Here is an 18,482-nt window from a genome sequence, read left to right as displayed (position 1 = left end):
TATTTCCATACACCAAATATAGTTGACCTATGGCATATCCTATTAGGACCAAAATCCAAAAACTTTAACCACTGAACCATGAAAATGAGGCCAAGGTCAGATGACACCTGACAGTTTGAATCTAAACCTTACAATCAATCCATACACAAAATATATTATATAGAAGACCTATTGCAAAAGGTATCTGAGATATAAACTTGACAAGGAAAACGTTACCTTGTTTACTAATCCATGAAATGAGGTCTAGGTCAGATGAAAACTGTCTGACAGGCACAAGGACCTTGAAAAGTAAGAACATACTAAATAAAGCTATCCTATTACTCATAGTGAGAGAGAATTTAACATAACAAAAAAAATCTGAACTTCAAATAGTCACTGAACCATGTAAATGAGATCAGGGACAATGAGCATATGACAGTAGTAAACTTGGTAACATATGGCATCTATATACAAGTTATACAATACAATACAATACAATACAATATTTTTTTATTTTCCAAATTAAAGGGCCCATTAAGAGCATAACATCAATTACAACATGACATAAACATTACAGAGTGATTAAAGAAACATAAAATAATAATTGAAATTCACATGCATGAAGAAAGGATCAGTGGTCAAGGGGAGATAATTTTGATATATTTTAGAGTATCTAACTAATTTTCTGATTTTCTTAGTTGCAGGCCTTTATCCAGGTATGCACATAAAATAGATAAAAATCTGCTATCTTCATTAATCATGATCCATGAAAAAAGATCATTTATATTTAAACGATCTAATTAATCAGCTAGTTCTTCCAACTTCTAAAATATAAAGCTTTTAGAGACCTAGTTAATGCTGCTGCCTTTGCCAGATCACTATCCCTAAGTAAAGCTTCTGCAACAGAAGTCACTGGTTTTACAATGAAAAACACTACCAAAGTCTCAATTAACAAACCAACACCAGGATCATTAATCAAGAAACATAAACTGACAGTTATAATAATAACATTAGCTTATAAACATATATCAGGATTAAACAAGTTTGTGAAAACTTATCCCTCCTCTCATATATGTTCTTCTCTCAAACATGTCCAATTCCCTAAACGTGTCTGATTCCCCTAAACATGTCTATTTTGACCATTGTCCTTTAAATTTCAAATCTTTGGAAAATGTAATTTTCTAGAAGAAAGTTCCCCTGCTTAGAGGGACATACCTTTTGATAGGGATTTTTGGTATTAAAGTTTTTATTTGTATTGTGTTATGTTTTGACACTTTTTGGGGATTGGACACCTTGGAAAATTTTTGTTTGGAAAGATGTTCTTTCTGGGGTTCTTTGGTACCTAGTTGTTTTGCAGTTCAGTGACCTAAGGTAGCACTCCACAGTTAGGTGTGTAGTATCACATTTTGACCCCTGTGGACTTTTCAAATATGAGAGCTAGTGTGCAATAATATAGGGTTATTGCATGAATATTGGGGAATATTGTCCCGAGTAGAATTTTATATTGCACGAGCTTGCGAGTGCAATATATGTTCTACGAGGGACAATATTTACCAATATTCATGCAATAACCCTTTTATTGTATAGTAATATAATATTTGAAAGTAAAAATTGGTTTAAACTAAGATTTTGTCGTTGATGACGTCATGAATTTTGAAGATTTATTGCACTAGTGCAATATTGGAATTTATTGCACGCTAACTTTTGGTTACTTTCTGTGGGAAATATTATATTGCCATACAATAAAATTAATTTTTGGATAGCTGAGTATTAAAATAGCCTTCGTATTGGGTTAATATGAACATCAAGATTATATAATGTATGTAATATAGGCTGTTTTCTGTATGACAGTCTCTATTTGTATGTCCATACCATACATTGGTCTGGCAATTATCGTAATGTGTTTTTCCAACTTTTTGTCAGACAATCTTTGCGATTAGATTTTACAAAAAAATGAGGCGAAAGACACCCATTTTTTATTTGATCATTTGGAAGATTAATGTCAAGTTTCTAAAAAGGTATCACTAAAAGGCATTGAAATTCTAGTTTGAACCAAATTTTGGGGGGATATGTGACATGTTTATCCCCCATTTTGCAATATTTTATAGTAAATAAATGCAGAATGTTGCCATGGATACACATAAAAAGATTTTATTTTTCACCCTTTTAACTTTTGAAAATCAAATCTATCGAAGATACTGATTACATAAATATGCACATGTACAACATAAACAGTTAGGTTAATGTATTAGAAATCCAGGAATAGGAGATGATAAAACATTTTGTGGCTCATTTTTTATTTTATTTTCTAACAGTGGAGTGCTACCTAATATATGCATGTTTGAGGAAATCAGGGATGGACATGAATCTGAGTGTTTCACAATTAATATCAATTGTAGAAAATTTACTATTGTGTTTTCTCATTGTTGAAGGTCATACAGTTACCTATAACTTCTTACATCCATTTTATTTAAACTTTGGTGAATTAAACTCGTTGGCAATCATACCACCTTATTTCTATAAAGTGTAACTAAATAAGCAGTTGGTAAATTCCCTATATGTCAACATCTAGTATCTGATATCTCTAATTCAAATTACTGTCTGCTGAATAGAGATCTGTTCAAAACTTTACTGGGCATACAAATCTTAAACACAAGAAATTCATTTTGATCGCATTTAATATCAAAATTAAAAATAAAATTGTATACAAGACAATAAATAAAGTGTTGACACATCAAAACAACAAGCACTGTGCATTCAACTGGTTTAAGTACAAGATTAAAGAATTCATTTTATGATCTCTCAAAACTTCATTCATTCTCTCCTTTAAAAATAGAAAGTCTACAACAAAAAAGGGACAATACTCTTCCTTCCTCTTGGATAATCTTTGAACTCTTTCTTGTAGTTTTTATGCTTTCCTATTGCCCATACAGCCATCTGGTAAAATCCTACAGCAGCAAAGGTTGCAGCTGAAATAAAAATATTTGGTTATAAGTTTTTACATGTAAAATAAGTGCATATTTATAAACAAAGAAGAAAACAACTTTTTTTGTGTGTTAAATATGATAAATGAAAGAACTTTAGTGGGCTAGTTGAAATACCTGAATTTTCCAGCACAAATGAAAACATATTCATACACCTCGCATATTGTTTTGATATGATTCATCATTCAAAGACTTTGGTAAGAGCATGCAAATTTCAAAAAGTACTCAAGTATTTGATTGATAATTTTATTAGTTCTTATTCCTTCCATGATAACCTTAATCAGCTGAACGCAGTTTGGCCTGATAAAGGGTTGGTGTATTTTAGATTAAGTTAGACATTCTTTAACCCATTGAAATTTCATAAACAGAGTCCCAGCCTTAATTGATTGTGGGTCAGTCAGTAATATTTCCTGAGCCTTTTTTCAGCAAGATCAAACTTGAAATTGTTGGAGTGTAACTGTACTGTTGCAGAAATCATACATAAAAAGCTGTATAATTAATAGCTTCACTAAGTTTTTCAAATCATATATTACTTTAATTTCCCTTAAATCTGAAGTATTTGCTGGTTTATTCAAGGTATTTGAAGAAAACCACATAGTGAAAAGTTTTAAGAAGTTAGTTAAATAAAATTGTTACCTGGTAAACACTGAGTCATAACACTGAAACTGATCCATGCCATTGCTTCATAGGTATAGTTAGGACAAGATACACATTTAAACAGCTGATTGAAGGGATTTGAGTCTGGTTGTGGAATCTTTCGGACTTTGGTACCTGAAATAAAAAGTTTAAACTTTAGAACACGTTCAGCTGATCTCATTTCACATTTTCTTTGTAAAAAATTATTGTGTATGAAAGAATCTTTTCCCTAATGCAAAGCAAAAATGAGCTTAAATAGGATACAAGTAGTTGTTGTTTCAATGTGGAGGTTGTAAAATTATCAACTGGTATTTTGTATGCACATGCCTTGTTTATTACAAAGGGGAATAAAGCAAAGGGAATGATTTCAATGCCTTTCAACGTAAGACCACACTTTCCTATTTTGAAAACCTACCATAACTTATAATACTGTTAAAAGTGCATAGAATAATGTTTTTTTTCTCCAATTTTAATAAGTAGTGGGTATATTTTAAAAGTATCAGCTACATGTATATAATGACTCAAACTTTTATCACCTGTAATGGCATGAAATTAAGACAATTGCTTTGAACCTAACATACCTGCCAACTTTTCAAAATGCCCATGGGGTTTTTACGTTCAAGATGGATCCTATAGTTCTACAAAACCACCAAGGGGGCCTTCAAATATATTTTGATGTTGGTTTTTGGCTTCTTCATACTATTACAAGCCTCTAGCCATTGTAAAATTTATTGTTTTGTTTAAATTGTGGACAAAATTGGTCTTTCAAAATTTCCATTTGGGAGCCTCCATGGGAAAATCCCCCGCAAATAGTGACAGTTGGCAGGTATGACCTAACAACCTAGTGATAGTTCATTGAGAAAGAGAGAGGTAGATAACAAACTAGTCTTAACATGTACAAGTATCTGGCTCATCCACATGTATTTGTAGTATGTGTGTTTTAATCCATCTGATGAGTTACACCCTTTTCAACTGATTTTTATAGTTTGTTCTTATATTGTACTGTTACACCACTGTCCCAGGTTAGGGGAGGGTTGGGATCCTGCTAACATGTTTAACCCCGCCACATTCTGCCCAAGTCAGAAGCCTGTAATTCAGTGGTTGCTGTTTGTTTATGTGTAACCTATTTTTTTTTTCATTCATTTTTTGTACATAAATTGGGCCATTAGTTTTCTTGTTTGTATTGTTTTACATGGTCATTTCAGGCCTTTTATGGCTGACTATATGGTATGGGCTTTGCTCATTTTTGAAGGCTGTACGGTGAGCTATAGTTGTTAATTTCTGCATCATTTTGGTCTCTTGAGGAGAGTTGCCTCATTGGTAATCATACCACGTCTTCTTTTTTATAAACAAATCATTGCTTATCGGATTGAATATAAGGTGTATTGACTTTTGGTGGATAATCCATGCAAGCAATTTTTGACAGGTGTGAAAAATTTGACTAAGTGTATGTTTTGACTGACAATTGAGTGAGAGTTATGGAAAATTTAGACACATCACAATTTGACTTGAAAAGAGTAACTAAATATGAATCACTTGGTTTCATTTTCGAGTACTAACTTAAGTGAAATTTGGACTTAAGCGGAATTTTGAGACAACAAGAGTTGACTATATGCAATTCACTATAATAAAAATACCACCTTTTCATCTACAACTCTACTTCATACCTGGTGGTCTCATATTCTTAAAGCACAAGTGGACAGATAAGTTTCCAATTTCAGATAACTGTAATGTAAAGACAATGGATCTCATTTAATATGTTCTCTGTACTAATATGTGTATTGATGGAAGCTGAATTTAAGAATTTCATGGCATTAAAGGAATTCATTGCTCAACAGGTTCACATACCAATAATTTATAACTATAGCATGACATTCATCTTTTGTAAAATGATGACCAAATATTAGGTCATTCTGGACAGTTACACTTGAAAAATGTGACAGAAATATTAAGATTATTCAACACATCAAAATGTTTACAGTATCTTCAAATAGGAAGTAGGTGTCAGGCATGATTCAATGCATCACTCACTGTCAAGCTTCAACAAAATATGAAGTATAATTTTGTCATCAGGTCTGTAGTACAAATGTATTGGCTAAATCTTTGAGGGATATTAAGTGCATTCAACATATTGAAATTTGAAGTATCAGCAAACATGGAATGGTGACTAAAAAGATCCCAAAAGAGCTAAAACTTTACAAAATATTACTGTGATGCTGACAAAATATAATGTCATCCTTAACATATCTTGTATAAGGACAAACCAATAATTTCGTCAGTTGTAGTGCAGTGAATAATATTTGATACTTTTGGTTTTGTCAGAGCTCAAAAAGACTTACCAAGAATGCAGCTAATCCACCATATATCTGAAGATCTCCATATCCTATAGATAGAAAATCAAATTATATCATGTGGAAAAATAGACATGAAAATAATAGAAACATCAACTCATTTTTCCAAACATAGTCATCGTTGGTTACCACACAGCAGAGCTTCATATAAAAGTTTTCAAGTTTTGAACCGATTAAAAAACAAAATTTGATAGCTAAAAATCAATTTTAAAATCTAACAAAATCTGTATATTTTCAGGAAAAAAAATAGTATTTTTTCATCAACTTCAAGACTCTTTCAGTCTTTGTTCTCATTTTGTATAATGTCTTCTTTAAAAGAGATATGAAAGAAAATCTTGTAAAAAGACCTACAAACTTCAAAAAATATTTCTGTTAATTTACATGCAAAAATATCTTTTATTTTCATTTAGTCACATTTCAAGTGTTATGACATTACAATGCAGATATTTCTTTTTGGTGTGTATATAACTCTTGATTCTTACCTGGTGTAGTATACAGAGGATGGTTGATAAAATAGCTGATAAAAGCTGAAAATCCCCAGTAATAACTGCAGTTCTGTAAAGTAGAAAAATGTGTAAATATATATGTGTAATACACAGAAAATCCCTAGAAATAACTGCAGTTCTGTAAAGTAGAAACATATGCAAATATACATATGAAGTACATAGAAAGCCCCCAGTAATAACTGCAGTTATGTAAAGTAAAAACATGTGCAAATATATATGTGTAGCACACTGCACACATATGAAAACTACAAATGTAGGCTTTGACTCTTACACATTAAAGGATGGGACCAAAAATAATCTACAATCATAGGAAAATGTACATATCAGATGCATGATATTGTTATGCCTAAGGGTAGGAGTTAAGATTGATAGGTTTATATGTATCATGTTTCATTCTTTTCTTGTGTTGCTCAGAGAGTTCATTTCTACTTTCACTTTCGTGTTCCGTTACTCTGAGCTGCACTGTTATATTATGAACGGAAGGACTATGCCTATGAACACTTTATATTTCAGGTATTGTATTGTATTGTATGTATTATATTATTGTTTATGGGAAATATTGATAGGACAGGGTTCGTTCTCACTGTTTGACCAGGGGGGGTACTTTGACATGATCCCAGCTTTAGTTTGACCTGTATATCGCTTGTCCCTTTTGCTCACCTGTTTTATTCAATCACGTTAAGGGTCTATATTGTAACCAGGGTACGTTCCCACTAAGGGTTATTCTTGATAAGCCCATATCTCCCCTTTTCCCTCGACAGTTGTGTAGTTCTATTTGTTTTTGCGCCATGTTCCATATTATTGCCGTGGGAACTTCCGGTTTTAAGGACCAATCGGAATAGACAGAGATAACCTAGTTTCCAGAACCCGGTATTATGTATATTCAGAATTACAACCAATCGCTACGTTAATTTTACGGACACACTTATCGTTATAGTAACGGACACACTTTCTGTGTCCGCAGACTTCCGGACTATATAAACGGTTGTAGCAGACGATTCTGGAGAGCTCAGCTCACATTACCTTGACCATTCTGATAGCTTTACCATTATTACCAGAGCCTATACCACTTGTGAACCATTACCAGGTTAATGATAACCCCGATTTTTAGGATATTTACGACCTGACAAGTGACCTATATTATTTACTACAATACTATAAATAGTAAAACCACTTTCCCATGTTTACGCACGACGATTAACATCCAAGGGGGGCTCTGAACCGTTTTTGCTTATGGATATGTATTTATAACATATATATATTGATTTATTGACTGATTAAATAGTCATTGCTAAACTTATAACTGTTTTTGTTATATTTTGTCTTGAATTGAATAAGAAACCAGTGTCTTAGAATACTCAGTCCAGCTACCAAGGTTTGCAAGTTACCATTGCATGTTTCACGATTACCAGTGAAAGTTTATAAAAGGCCTGCTACCAAGGTTCTAGTGTTAAGCAAGTAAACATACACACACATTTAAATATGTGCGACGTAATGCTATACCAGAGGCGTTACAATATATTTGACTTTCCAGCTAGAACGGTTTAGAATGAAAAAGTAACACAGAAAGATCTAAAGCTGTGTAATAAACTTAACTATTTACAAATAATAGTCTCACCAGCAAAGATTGTCTATATATTAATCGTGAAATATTCAGCAAGGTCCATTTCAGTGAAATTGTAGTTTGATGCAATAATTTTAAATATAGAACTGTATAAACCCACCTTAAATAAATTCATAATAGGCATTGTGGCATTAGAGAATCTATGTACAAATACTGTCTCTAGTAATCTTTTGATATAATGGAAGGAATAACATGCTGCTGCAATGCTGAAATATACAATGATCAAATATGAATTTAAATCAGACATTTTTTTTTTAAGATAAACCATTCAAATTATTCAGGAAAATTAAAAAATAGACATACTTTTTAAAAAATATTTCAGGATAAAAATCATTGTGTGGACAGATGAATTGTAGAACACAAACATGATCATGACAGAAAAGGTTAAATTAATTTTGTTAACACAAAACAAAGAATATGACAGTCTTCAAGAATTGTCTGTTTTGTTGATGAAATATTTTTGAATTATCTCCCTTAATAGCAGGTCCTTCAGATATAAAAATAACTTTTTTTTTAAATTATCCAATCTTTTAACTCAATGTCAGTTGTTTACATGAAGACAAATAACCAACTTATTTACAATCACAATATTTTTTAATATTTATATCTCATAAAATATATTTTTTTTTCATCAAATTACCAACTTGGGTGTACTTTTCAAATAAAATCTATTAGTAACTCGAAAAGCCATCATACATAACTTATATTTAGCATAAATAGTCCATTTTCTTAAAACTTTCTTTTTGAATAATCTGATCCAAAAGCCATCATTTACTGTAGTAAATTCTATTATTGATTGATTGATTGTTTGTTGGTGTTAAAACACCACTTTAAAGCACCACTTTTTGGCTATTTCACAGCGGACAGTTTTTATTGGTGGAGGAAGAAGGAGTGTCAGGTGAAAACCACCAACCTTCGATAGGAAAACTGACAATCCTTGTCAATTAAGATTAGGAAAGAGAGCACCCACACAGATTGGGTTCGAACTCACAACCTCTGTGTTGACTGGCTAGTGATTACAGAAGTAGAACTACTTAGACCACTTGGCTACAACCACTTGGCCACGGAGGCCCCCTAAAAATTTTGAAAAAGAAAAAATTTCAATCTTTTTTTTTCTATAGTTTGTAACTACTAACTGTACTACATTGGCTCTAGGTTCTGCTGCTGCTGCTACTCCATAGATAATTGCTGGTCTGGTATAAAATATCAGGTATACTACTAAAGGTCCAGCATATTCACACATAAAAACCTACAATATATATATGATATATACACCTTGCCAAAAGTTAAGCAACACCTGATAATTTTCCAGAATCCTTTTTATATATCGATACAATGAACTAAATTTGTGTTTTTATAAGATAACATATATAATATCAATTGAAAAGTGAAAGTTTGGACTGTTTTCATGATTGAATTTTTTACTTTTTCATTTTGGACAAATGGTTGTAAAATGGCAAAATAAAATAGAAGATAAAATTTCAACTTATACTGACGTTTTTGAAAATTTGCTTTGCACTATACACAAAATTCTTTTTAAAACTCGAGAGTGACAATTTGTGAATACATTAAAGTAAAATTTAGTTCACTAGCGAGTGTATCCTTCACGCTTCCAGACAAGTTCATTTACACATCGTCTCATGCTCTGAACTAAGCGTCGTAATGTTCTAACAGGATTTTTTTGCCATTCTTCAATCAATGCTGCTCGTAAATCCTGTTCATTCTTACTAGCAAGAATCCTGTTGTTGATTTTTCGACCAATATCATCCCAGACATGCTCAATGGGATTCATAACAGGTGGCATGGGTGGCCAAGAGATAATGTCAGTTACCTTCTTGTGTAAATAATCTGAAACAATGCATGCTCTGTGTGTCTTAGCATTATCATCAATGAATATTGGTCTTGTTGCAGGATTGTGATAGTCAAAATGTGGCACATCGATATACCGGGTATTTTATCGCGATATTTTTGACACATCATAGTCCCATCCAGAACATAAAGGTCCATTTTGCAGTCAAATGAAAAGCATCTACAAAATGTCAAACCCTTACCACCAAACGCTGTAGTTCAAAGAATGTACTGTTTCCTGTATGCTGTATTCCGAGGACACCATATGCGCATGCGCTCATCAATATGATGTTGGAGGAATCTTCTCTCGTCAGACCAATGGACATAACACCACTATCTCAAAGTCCTATTGCGGTGACCGAGTGACCACTGATATCGAGCTTGATGATGTCTACGAGTCAGCAATAGTCTTTTGACTGGTCTACGGGCATGTAAATTGACACAATTTAGTCTGCGGTTAACAGTTACATTTTATTGCACGAAACTTGCAAGGATAATACTTGTATGTAGCTTTCTAAAACCTGTTTTTTAAGGTACCTAGGAATAGAATTTGTACCTGAATTCTTACCCATCGATTAACATTAGATTAACGAAATATATGGAATCAAAGCAGTATCAAATTTAATTATAAAACAAAAAATAGAATCAAAAACATTTAGGTGTTGCTTAACTTTTGGCGAGATGTATAAATAAAACATATATTACTTAAAAGTTTCATCCAGAGTGGAGTTTAATTAAACATACTAAATATAGATCTTTATTACATGAGAATAATACTAAAATGTCCTTGCCCAAATGAAAGTAAAAACTGTAGTCTCTTAGGAATTCCTATCCTATGATTATTATGATTATTATTTAATAATGCATGTGCTCAGCAATATTCTGTAAATCTTGTTTCAATGAGAACTTATGCTTTATTTCGCAATTTTATGAAATATTTATACCATGCATAAACTCTTAGTCAATTTTATTGTTGTTTTTTTTATTCAATATTACAACATTTACATGTACCGACTAAATCATAGTAAATTAAATCAATTAATATTTTGTTCTGAATTAAGATAATGATTTTTTAATGAATCAAACTTTTTTTTTTTTTTTTTTTATTTTTATTTTTTTATCCAACATATATAATATACAACAGTACAGTTATCAAACAATAAGTTCATATATATAAATGTAATATAATACAACCTATTAGAAAATGTATAGAACTTGAAAATAACATTTTGTTTGGATTTTATAATTGTATCTTATTAAAAAGGACATACAAAAAAAAAATATAGAGAATTAATAAATAAAAGAATTAAAAGATGATTAAGAAGAAGAAAAAAAACAAAAAGCAACAAAAAACAAAAAACAAAAAACAAAAAACAAAAAACAAAAAACAAAAAACAAAAAACCAATATAAAAAAAAACAAAAAATCATTTTGATGTCTGCTAATTTTTTCATAGTTGCTAATCCACCAAATTATCCTGTAAAGCCTCTTGGTAAATGCACCAAGCTTGATTAAACTTTTCAAAACATTTATTTTTAACTGATATCTTCTTCTCCAAAATATAATGATGCTTTATTTTTTCAATCAATGCTGTTAAACTTAATTCTCCTTTAAAATATCGTGTATTATATATATATTGTTTAATCCAGAGAAAAATATTGTTTTGAGGGTCACCTTTGTACATTCGTGATAAATTTCCAAACAAAAAAATATCCTGTGTAAATGGTATACTAATACCGTTATGGAGAAACCACATTTCAGTTTGCTCAATAAATTGTTGTACACAATAACAATCCCACAGTATATGTTCAATTGATTCAAGTTCAGTCTTACAAAAAGTACAATATGGGTTTTGCACAATCCCAATTTTGTTTAAAAATGTATTTGTTGCCAGAATTTTATGATTAATTCTATACTGAAGCCATTGTAGCTTAGTATTTTTTGTAATAGCAAATGGTAGTTGAAAAATCTTTTTCCAGTTTTGATTCTCTAAAACTAAAATTGCTTCCCATCTTTTTACTCCTGTAGGAACAGTGTTGTTTTTGTTTAGCACCAAATACATATCTTTTGATCCCTTTTTGCTTTTGAGAATGGTCTTTATAACTGATGGTATGAAAGGAGATACTAATTTATAATCTCCCCTTTTAATTTTTTTGGAAGTCTTAGTTAGCATAGAAATTATGCTATTATATTTCATGATGTCTATATCCATCTGAAAACACTCCTGAAATTGATAAAAATTTAGAAAGGTACCATTCTCCCCCACAATATCATTTACATATAAAAATACCCTTACTATGCCGGTCTTTGAAAAAAACTGGTTTGTTATCAATTTGGAATAGGTTATTCATCCAAATTGGACTGGAAAGAAAATATTCCCAGTCGTGCAAATTCATTTCTTTTTCAATTACCATTTGCCAAGCACCCAGTACATCTTTCCAAAATTTATTCTTAATACTTTGCTGTAGTTGCTTTACATAGCTATTACCACAACTAAATAATCTATCTTTATCAACATATGACAAAAATATATTTCGCCATTTACAATCATTTCTACAAATTCTTCTAATCCAAGTACATTACAAAGCATTTATAAAAGCATGTAAATTAATCATTTTTAAGCCTCCATCACAATAATCTTTTTGTATTACATCTTTTTTCACTCTATGAACTGGTGAGTTCCAAATAAACTTATACATCAGTTCATTTATCTGTTTAATAATATCTTCACTTGGATTAGGTAGTGACAATATTAAATGATTTAAAATTGGCAACATAAGTGTCTTTACAACAGTAATTCGACCAATAACAGTAATGTTACGTCTAGACCATTGTTTGACTAGTCTTTTTATTTTTACAATATTTTCATCATAATTGATTTTAACTAGTTTTTCTAAATCAACATCAAAATTAACACCCAATAATTTAAAGGATGTGCTTCCCCAAGTAAGATTTTGATTTGTACAAAGTGTCTCTGTGCTGTACTTTTTACTTCCAATCCAAATGACATGAGTTTTGGAAAAATTTATATTCAAACCAGAAATTTTAGCAAACCAATCTAGTTCCAATAATGACTCATTTAAAGATTCTTCACTACCATCTAAAAGTAGTGATGTATCATCAGCAAACTGCGAGAGTTTGTGTTCAACATCAAGAACTTTGATTCCATTTATATTTTTGTTATCTCTTATTTTTAACGCTAAAATTTCAGCACAAAGAATGAAAAGATAAGGCGATAATGGATCACCTTGCCTACAACCCCGTTCAACAGTGAAAAAGTCTGAAAGATTCCCTCCCTGAATGACTGCATGACTGCTGAATTAATGTTTTGATAGAGCACTTTCACCCAATTTATAATAGAATCGCCAAAATTAAAAAATTTCAATACAATCAAACTTACTGTAGACCATCCTATCTGAGGTCCAAGGTCTTTGAAATACAATGTTGGTTTACTAGCTAGTCCAAGATCTCCCAATATATCTTCATCCTTCAACACCTTTCCTTCTGCAAGAAATAATAAACAAAGTAGTAACATGTCTAGAAATAACAAATTTACTGAAAAGTTTTCCTTGAAGCAACAACTTTCTGACATAAAAAAAAAAAAAAAAAAAAAAATTACTCAGCAAAATGTTTTTATTTTTCCACTATGTTACACACACAACAGTTACAACTGTTAGTTACTTTATAATGGACTTTTTTCTACACTTAATGATGCATTTTATTTCTATAGAGCTTATTGTTTCACAAATTAAAACATATGAGTTGGAAACTATTTTTTTTAAAGCTAGGCTTGAAAATTATGTACATGCTAACACTACTTAAATAAATAAATATTACCGGTAGTTCTTTTTACTTACTTGGATCAGCTTTAAATGCTTGTCTAGTTGGATATAACTTGGAATCTGGAGAAAAAATAAAAGGAATTAAATATTTAAAAGCTTCATACATATTTGATAACAGTGTATACCCTAGGATTAGTTATGAATCTTTATCATTGAATATGCTAATTTAAAACTAAAAAAAAATCTCCTGCATTGATAGAGCTTGATTTTTGTCAGAAGCAGTATAAAAATGTATAAGAACTTACTTTTAGCCTGGTACAGCTTTTTGACATCTGCTATTGTGGATTTTGCATTTAGCTGAAGAAGAAGAAGCATACAAAGTAACATGATTCTTTTACTTTATTTACATGAATTGTAGTTACATGTCTATTCTTCTGCTTTATAATTTATAAAGGAACATAGTATGTCCAAAACATGTAATAAATATTTGTTATCCTGTTTCTGTATTAGCCACGAGAGCTTTGCTGAAGGGATTACATTGGTTGAAAGTTCATAAAGAGTTTGATATTTGAAATAGCCTTTATATACGCTTTATTATACACATGTATATAACTATAACAGGTGTTTATGATATCTGCTGGGGTTTAATAAAGCATGTGACGGGTACCAATGTCATCTGGAATGACTAATACAGAATGATGGTCATTGAATTTATGACACATTTACTTGTAATTACTACTAAGTATATAATAAACACTATACTCACATTTTGTAATTTTGTCAATGCCTTTCCACTTTTTGCATGTAGCACAGTAACCTACAGATAAAAATAGCTATTGTTTATTGAATTCACAAGTTGGAAGGAAGAATCTGTCTATTCAACATGAGACTGGTGCCTTGAATATTGATACAAATCATAAAGTCATGTGTCCTTACTCTTTACAATATCATCACTCTGATTTCTAGTATTATAACATGCAATATTATTTGTTTTGTCATCAATGGGTACAATCATATTCATACAACCATGTTAATATCCAATTTGGCGAGAGTATCATATAAATATAATATTATCAGGCCATTTGTTTTACAAATTGTCATGCTTGGGTCCTACCTGATACTGCATCCTACATGATATGTTTTGCTCATTGTTGAAAGGTCATCATTTTTCCAATGGCAGTCCAAGTTTCTTGCCTAGTTAAGGTCAACCTTCCTTGCAGGACCTACATATCAAATTTATTGCTAATTTGTTGTCAGATCCTGAAAAAAACATAGTTGCCACTGGATGCTAAGTGATCAACTACCAATCAGTCATTCATACTTTTCATATTTTATAAAATGACAAAAGCTTTGATTAATGTTGTTTTCATGTAGATACATGACTTTTTATTTAGCATGGGTCTTGAAGTCATTAGCAATCATACCGCCACTACTTATTTTGACATTTACAACAATAGATATTTCCCAATTGTGCATTTTCATTTCTGTGTAGCAATATTTTAGAAAAACCTGCATCAAGCAGTCAAAAGTTTTAAAGCATGTCCTCTTTCCCCAATATTGACATTATTCACTTGCAAACAACATTCGCTTAACTACAACATGTTCAATGACTACCCATTAGAGTCTTACATAGACGGTTAAAAAACGCAATTCTGTCATCATTGATCATTAAATAGCAGAAAACAATTAGTTGAGATGTTTAAAGAAATATGAAAATTTTGAGAAAGGAATGCAATTCATTGGCAAGACTTCTCATTTGAATGATAAAATGTATGCGTTTAATCTTGCTGATACAGCTGTTTTTTACAAATACTAAATATGTTTTGATTCATTGAATTTTATTTTTTTAATTTAGCCATAAAAGGAGAGATAACTCAGGTAATCTAACCGGTGGGTACCTTCATGACCAATAACGTTAAAAATTCTTGCCAAATGAGGTAACAGTAATTTTTAGTGCCTGACGATAAATTGTACACTTTCTTTTAGACGCTAAAATAATCAACTGATTTTAACGAATCGCGTTAAGTTTTTACAAAAAATTACGGTAACGATAAATGTTTGAGACCTCTGACGAATAACAATAATGATATTTAGACAAATCACGGTAAAATTTTAACCAATTTGACGCTAACTGTAGCTGAAAATGACCATTTGACGCCTGACTGTAAAGGGCATTATTACCCTCTAATTAGACCCACTATCATATCCAGAAGTTTTTTTTAAATATAATTTATAAAATTCTGCAAATGCTAAAACACCTGCTGAATCTTAATTTACACATCTGAACCTGAGAATACTATAATATAGTATCATCGTGTAATGTGTTTTCGTACTAATAACAATTTTCACTGCTTACAGTTTTTACTGTTGAGTTTTTATTTAGGTGTTTACTCAAATTTAAAAAGCATGTCCTGTAGATTGATTTTAGGTATCTAGTTTTTTTGTCAATGATTTCTACGATTTTTTACTGTTTCCGATTACTTTGCGATTTTTGTATGTCAAAAAAACGGCGTCATATGTTTTCGTATGAAATAAAAATTGGATCAGTACACGGACAGGAAATGACTACAAAATCCGGAAATACATTTTTTCTAAAGTCGTGGTTCGGGTGATCGCTTAAATCTTAAAAAAAAGTATTAAATACTTTTCAGTACAAAAAATTACTAGTAAAAAGTGTAAGGTTGGTGTTTCGTGTGATGAAATTTTTAGATTTTGATTAATTTCAGATTGGCACCTGGTTTGTACAAAATACATTATTTTTTCTAAAATAAAATGCAGTTTTCAAAATTTATGATTAAATATAAAAAGTTAAGACTGTTTTCATCTTCATGTATCAAGGATGTATAAAAAAAATTGTCAATGAAATATTGAATAGTTAGATTTTGAACAACCATTTTATATAAGAACCCTGCTAATTTTAACTCGATGGTTTGTAATTAAAACGGCCAAAAAAACACATGACAGTCATACGTCTTGAAGATCCGGTGTCTGACTTGCAAAAAACATATCTTGACTTTATTTTAACCCTTCAGAATTTTTTTCCACAACTATTCTAGTGATGCGTATTTTTGACATTAAATAAAAATGGCTAAATAGGTCAGTTTTATTTAATTTGTTCTAACGTCTTTAAAAAGCGACGTTGAATATGTTTTAAATATATCAAGTTGTAGTGGTGTTGTTGTTCTAAATATAGAAACAGAAAAACATGCCACAATGTACACGTATGCAGTCGAAACCGACGAAATGTGGTTGATACGAAAACATATGACATACGAAAACATATGACACGACGATACTAGTAGTCTCAGTCTATACCAAGTGCTCCAATGTATAGCATTCTAAATGAAAACTGGAATCCACTTAGTTCTTTTCCTTTTCCTAAATGAGAAATGTACAGTGGAGTCCCCGGTGTACACACGGCTGGTGATACTGCGCATTAGCTGATTTCGTCATATCAACACAGTAACACAAATAAAATTGTTCTTTTTATTGTTTTAGCATTCCGAAAGGATAAAAAAGAATAAAATTCATAAAGTTCAAGAGTTAAATAATATCTGCAATCCTGTGATTTACAATATTAGGCAAATTCCATTAAAAAAATTACATCATCAAATAAAATTTGTTTTATTTAACATGTTTAAGTCACAAGTCTTAGGTGTGCGGATACACCGGACTGCACCGTACGGGCTTGAAAGATGCTTCAAATATGCGTGACTGCACAATTTCCATTGTCTATTCAACTTCACAGGACGGAATTCACAGCTAATTAGCTACTGACCACAGCCTTGTGATTTCTACGGGTGCGGATAGTTAACCGTATAATTTGACAAAAAACAAGTCACTGAGTGTGGCACATAAAAAAGTAGAAAACTTCTTTCATCTCGCATGGGTCATCGAAATTAGTCATTATTACTGGAATAACTGTATGACAGCATTTTACTTTGTGTAATTATTTCCTTGCATGAAAATGAAGGTGTTAAAAAAGTGACAAATAGTTATAGACTTTGACCAGTACCTCCATTCTGCTTTGGGTTTGTTTGTTTGTCAAGGGAAATAATCGGAAAGGGAGATAATTCTTGACCAATTTCACGTTTAGGCCAACTTGACTTGGATTTTATTTGCTCCATATTTTAACGCCGATAGGGTTTTTCAGTATATAAGTTACGAAAAAGAAAAAGTAATGCAGAAACATAAACTTTAACGTGTATTTAAAATAAGTAATATCTCAGTTAAAACAATATTTCTCTTTTAAAACTTATTCAAAAGCAAAATTGCCATTATATTTTAATAATATGCCATAAGTTCTGGAAGTTTGATTACAATCAAATTATTGTTTTTAATTTGATATTTTAGTAATGCTTGCATGTTAGAAATTGGTGCATTTTAAGTCAATGCTGACACCGCAGACAAGAACTGCATATATTATTAGATCATATCATGAATGAATACTTCAGTGTTGATAATGTGTTAAGAATATGTTGTTTATTATTTGTTGATCAGCGATTTTAACGCAATCACTTTTTATTTGCTCTATAAGTCTGTAATATGTATGCATTAAATTAAAAAGCACTTGATAGTGCACTGTGTCCATCAATTTTGGTTTAAATTGATTGAACTGCATGAGATATTGAATAACGATGAAACAACCGGTGAAGATTTGTGGTCTTTGTGACAGGAATACAGCACTTTCTCACTTGCACAACAGACTATATATATCGTTATCATAAAGGTTTTGTTTGGTGGTGTTGTTTACTTAAATTTTATAATCACGTT

At 31.1% G+C, this 18,482-nt stretch overlaps 1 protein-coding gene across 1 annotated transcript; it reads right to left on the bottom strand.

Annotated features, from left to right (window-relative positions):
* Nucleotides 1-2,639: 2,639 nt before the first annotated feature.
* Nucleotides 2,640-17,779, bottom strand: LOC139522728 (very-long-chain enoyl-CoA reductase-like). The gene is made up of 12 exons (XM_071316231.1): nucleotides 17,725-17,779; nucleotides 14,476-14,526; nucleotides 14,015-14,066; nucleotides 13,785-13,829; nucleotides 13,328-13,431; nucleotides 9,217-9,329; nucleotides 8,181-8,286; nucleotides 6,433-6,505; nucleotides 5,939-5,982; nucleotides 5,267-5,324; nucleotides 3,600-3,734; nucleotides 2,640-2,948 (listed from the first exon to the last, which is right to left on the bottom strand). The coding sequence occupies exons 1-12, from the start codon at nucleotides 17,728-17,730 to the stop codon at nucleotides 2,821-2,823; spliced, it is 915 nt and encodes a 304-aa protein (XP_071172332.1). The 5' UTR covers nucleotides 17,731-17,779; the 3' UTR covers nucleotides 2,640-2,820.
* Between the last annotated feature and the right edge of the window lie 703 nt (nucleotides 17,780-18,482).

This window comes from Mytilus edulis, chromosome 1 (genome assembly GCF_963676685.1).
Source record: "Mytilus edulis chromosome 1, xbMytEdul2.2, whole genome shotgun sequence".
NCBI classification, from domain to species: domain Eukaryota; kingdom Metazoa; phylum Mollusca; class Bivalvia; order Mytilida; family Mytilidae; genus Mytilus; species Mytilus edulis.
Note: the sequence above shows the minus strand (reverse complement) of the source record. Positions and strands in the feature narration are given on the sequence as shown.

Excerpts from the sequence above, each read along its gene's own strand:
- LOC139522728 (XM_071316231.1), bottom strand. Across the intron at positions 13,432-13,784 it reads AGCATTTAAAGCTGATCCAA|AAGGAAAGGTGTTGAAGGAT; the intron begins GTAAGTAAAAAG and ends TATTTCTTGCAG. Across the intron at positions 9,330-13,327 it reads CTCAGATAGGATGGTCTACA|GTTTTTATGTGTGAATATGC; the intron begins GTAAGTTTGATT and ends TATATATTGTAG.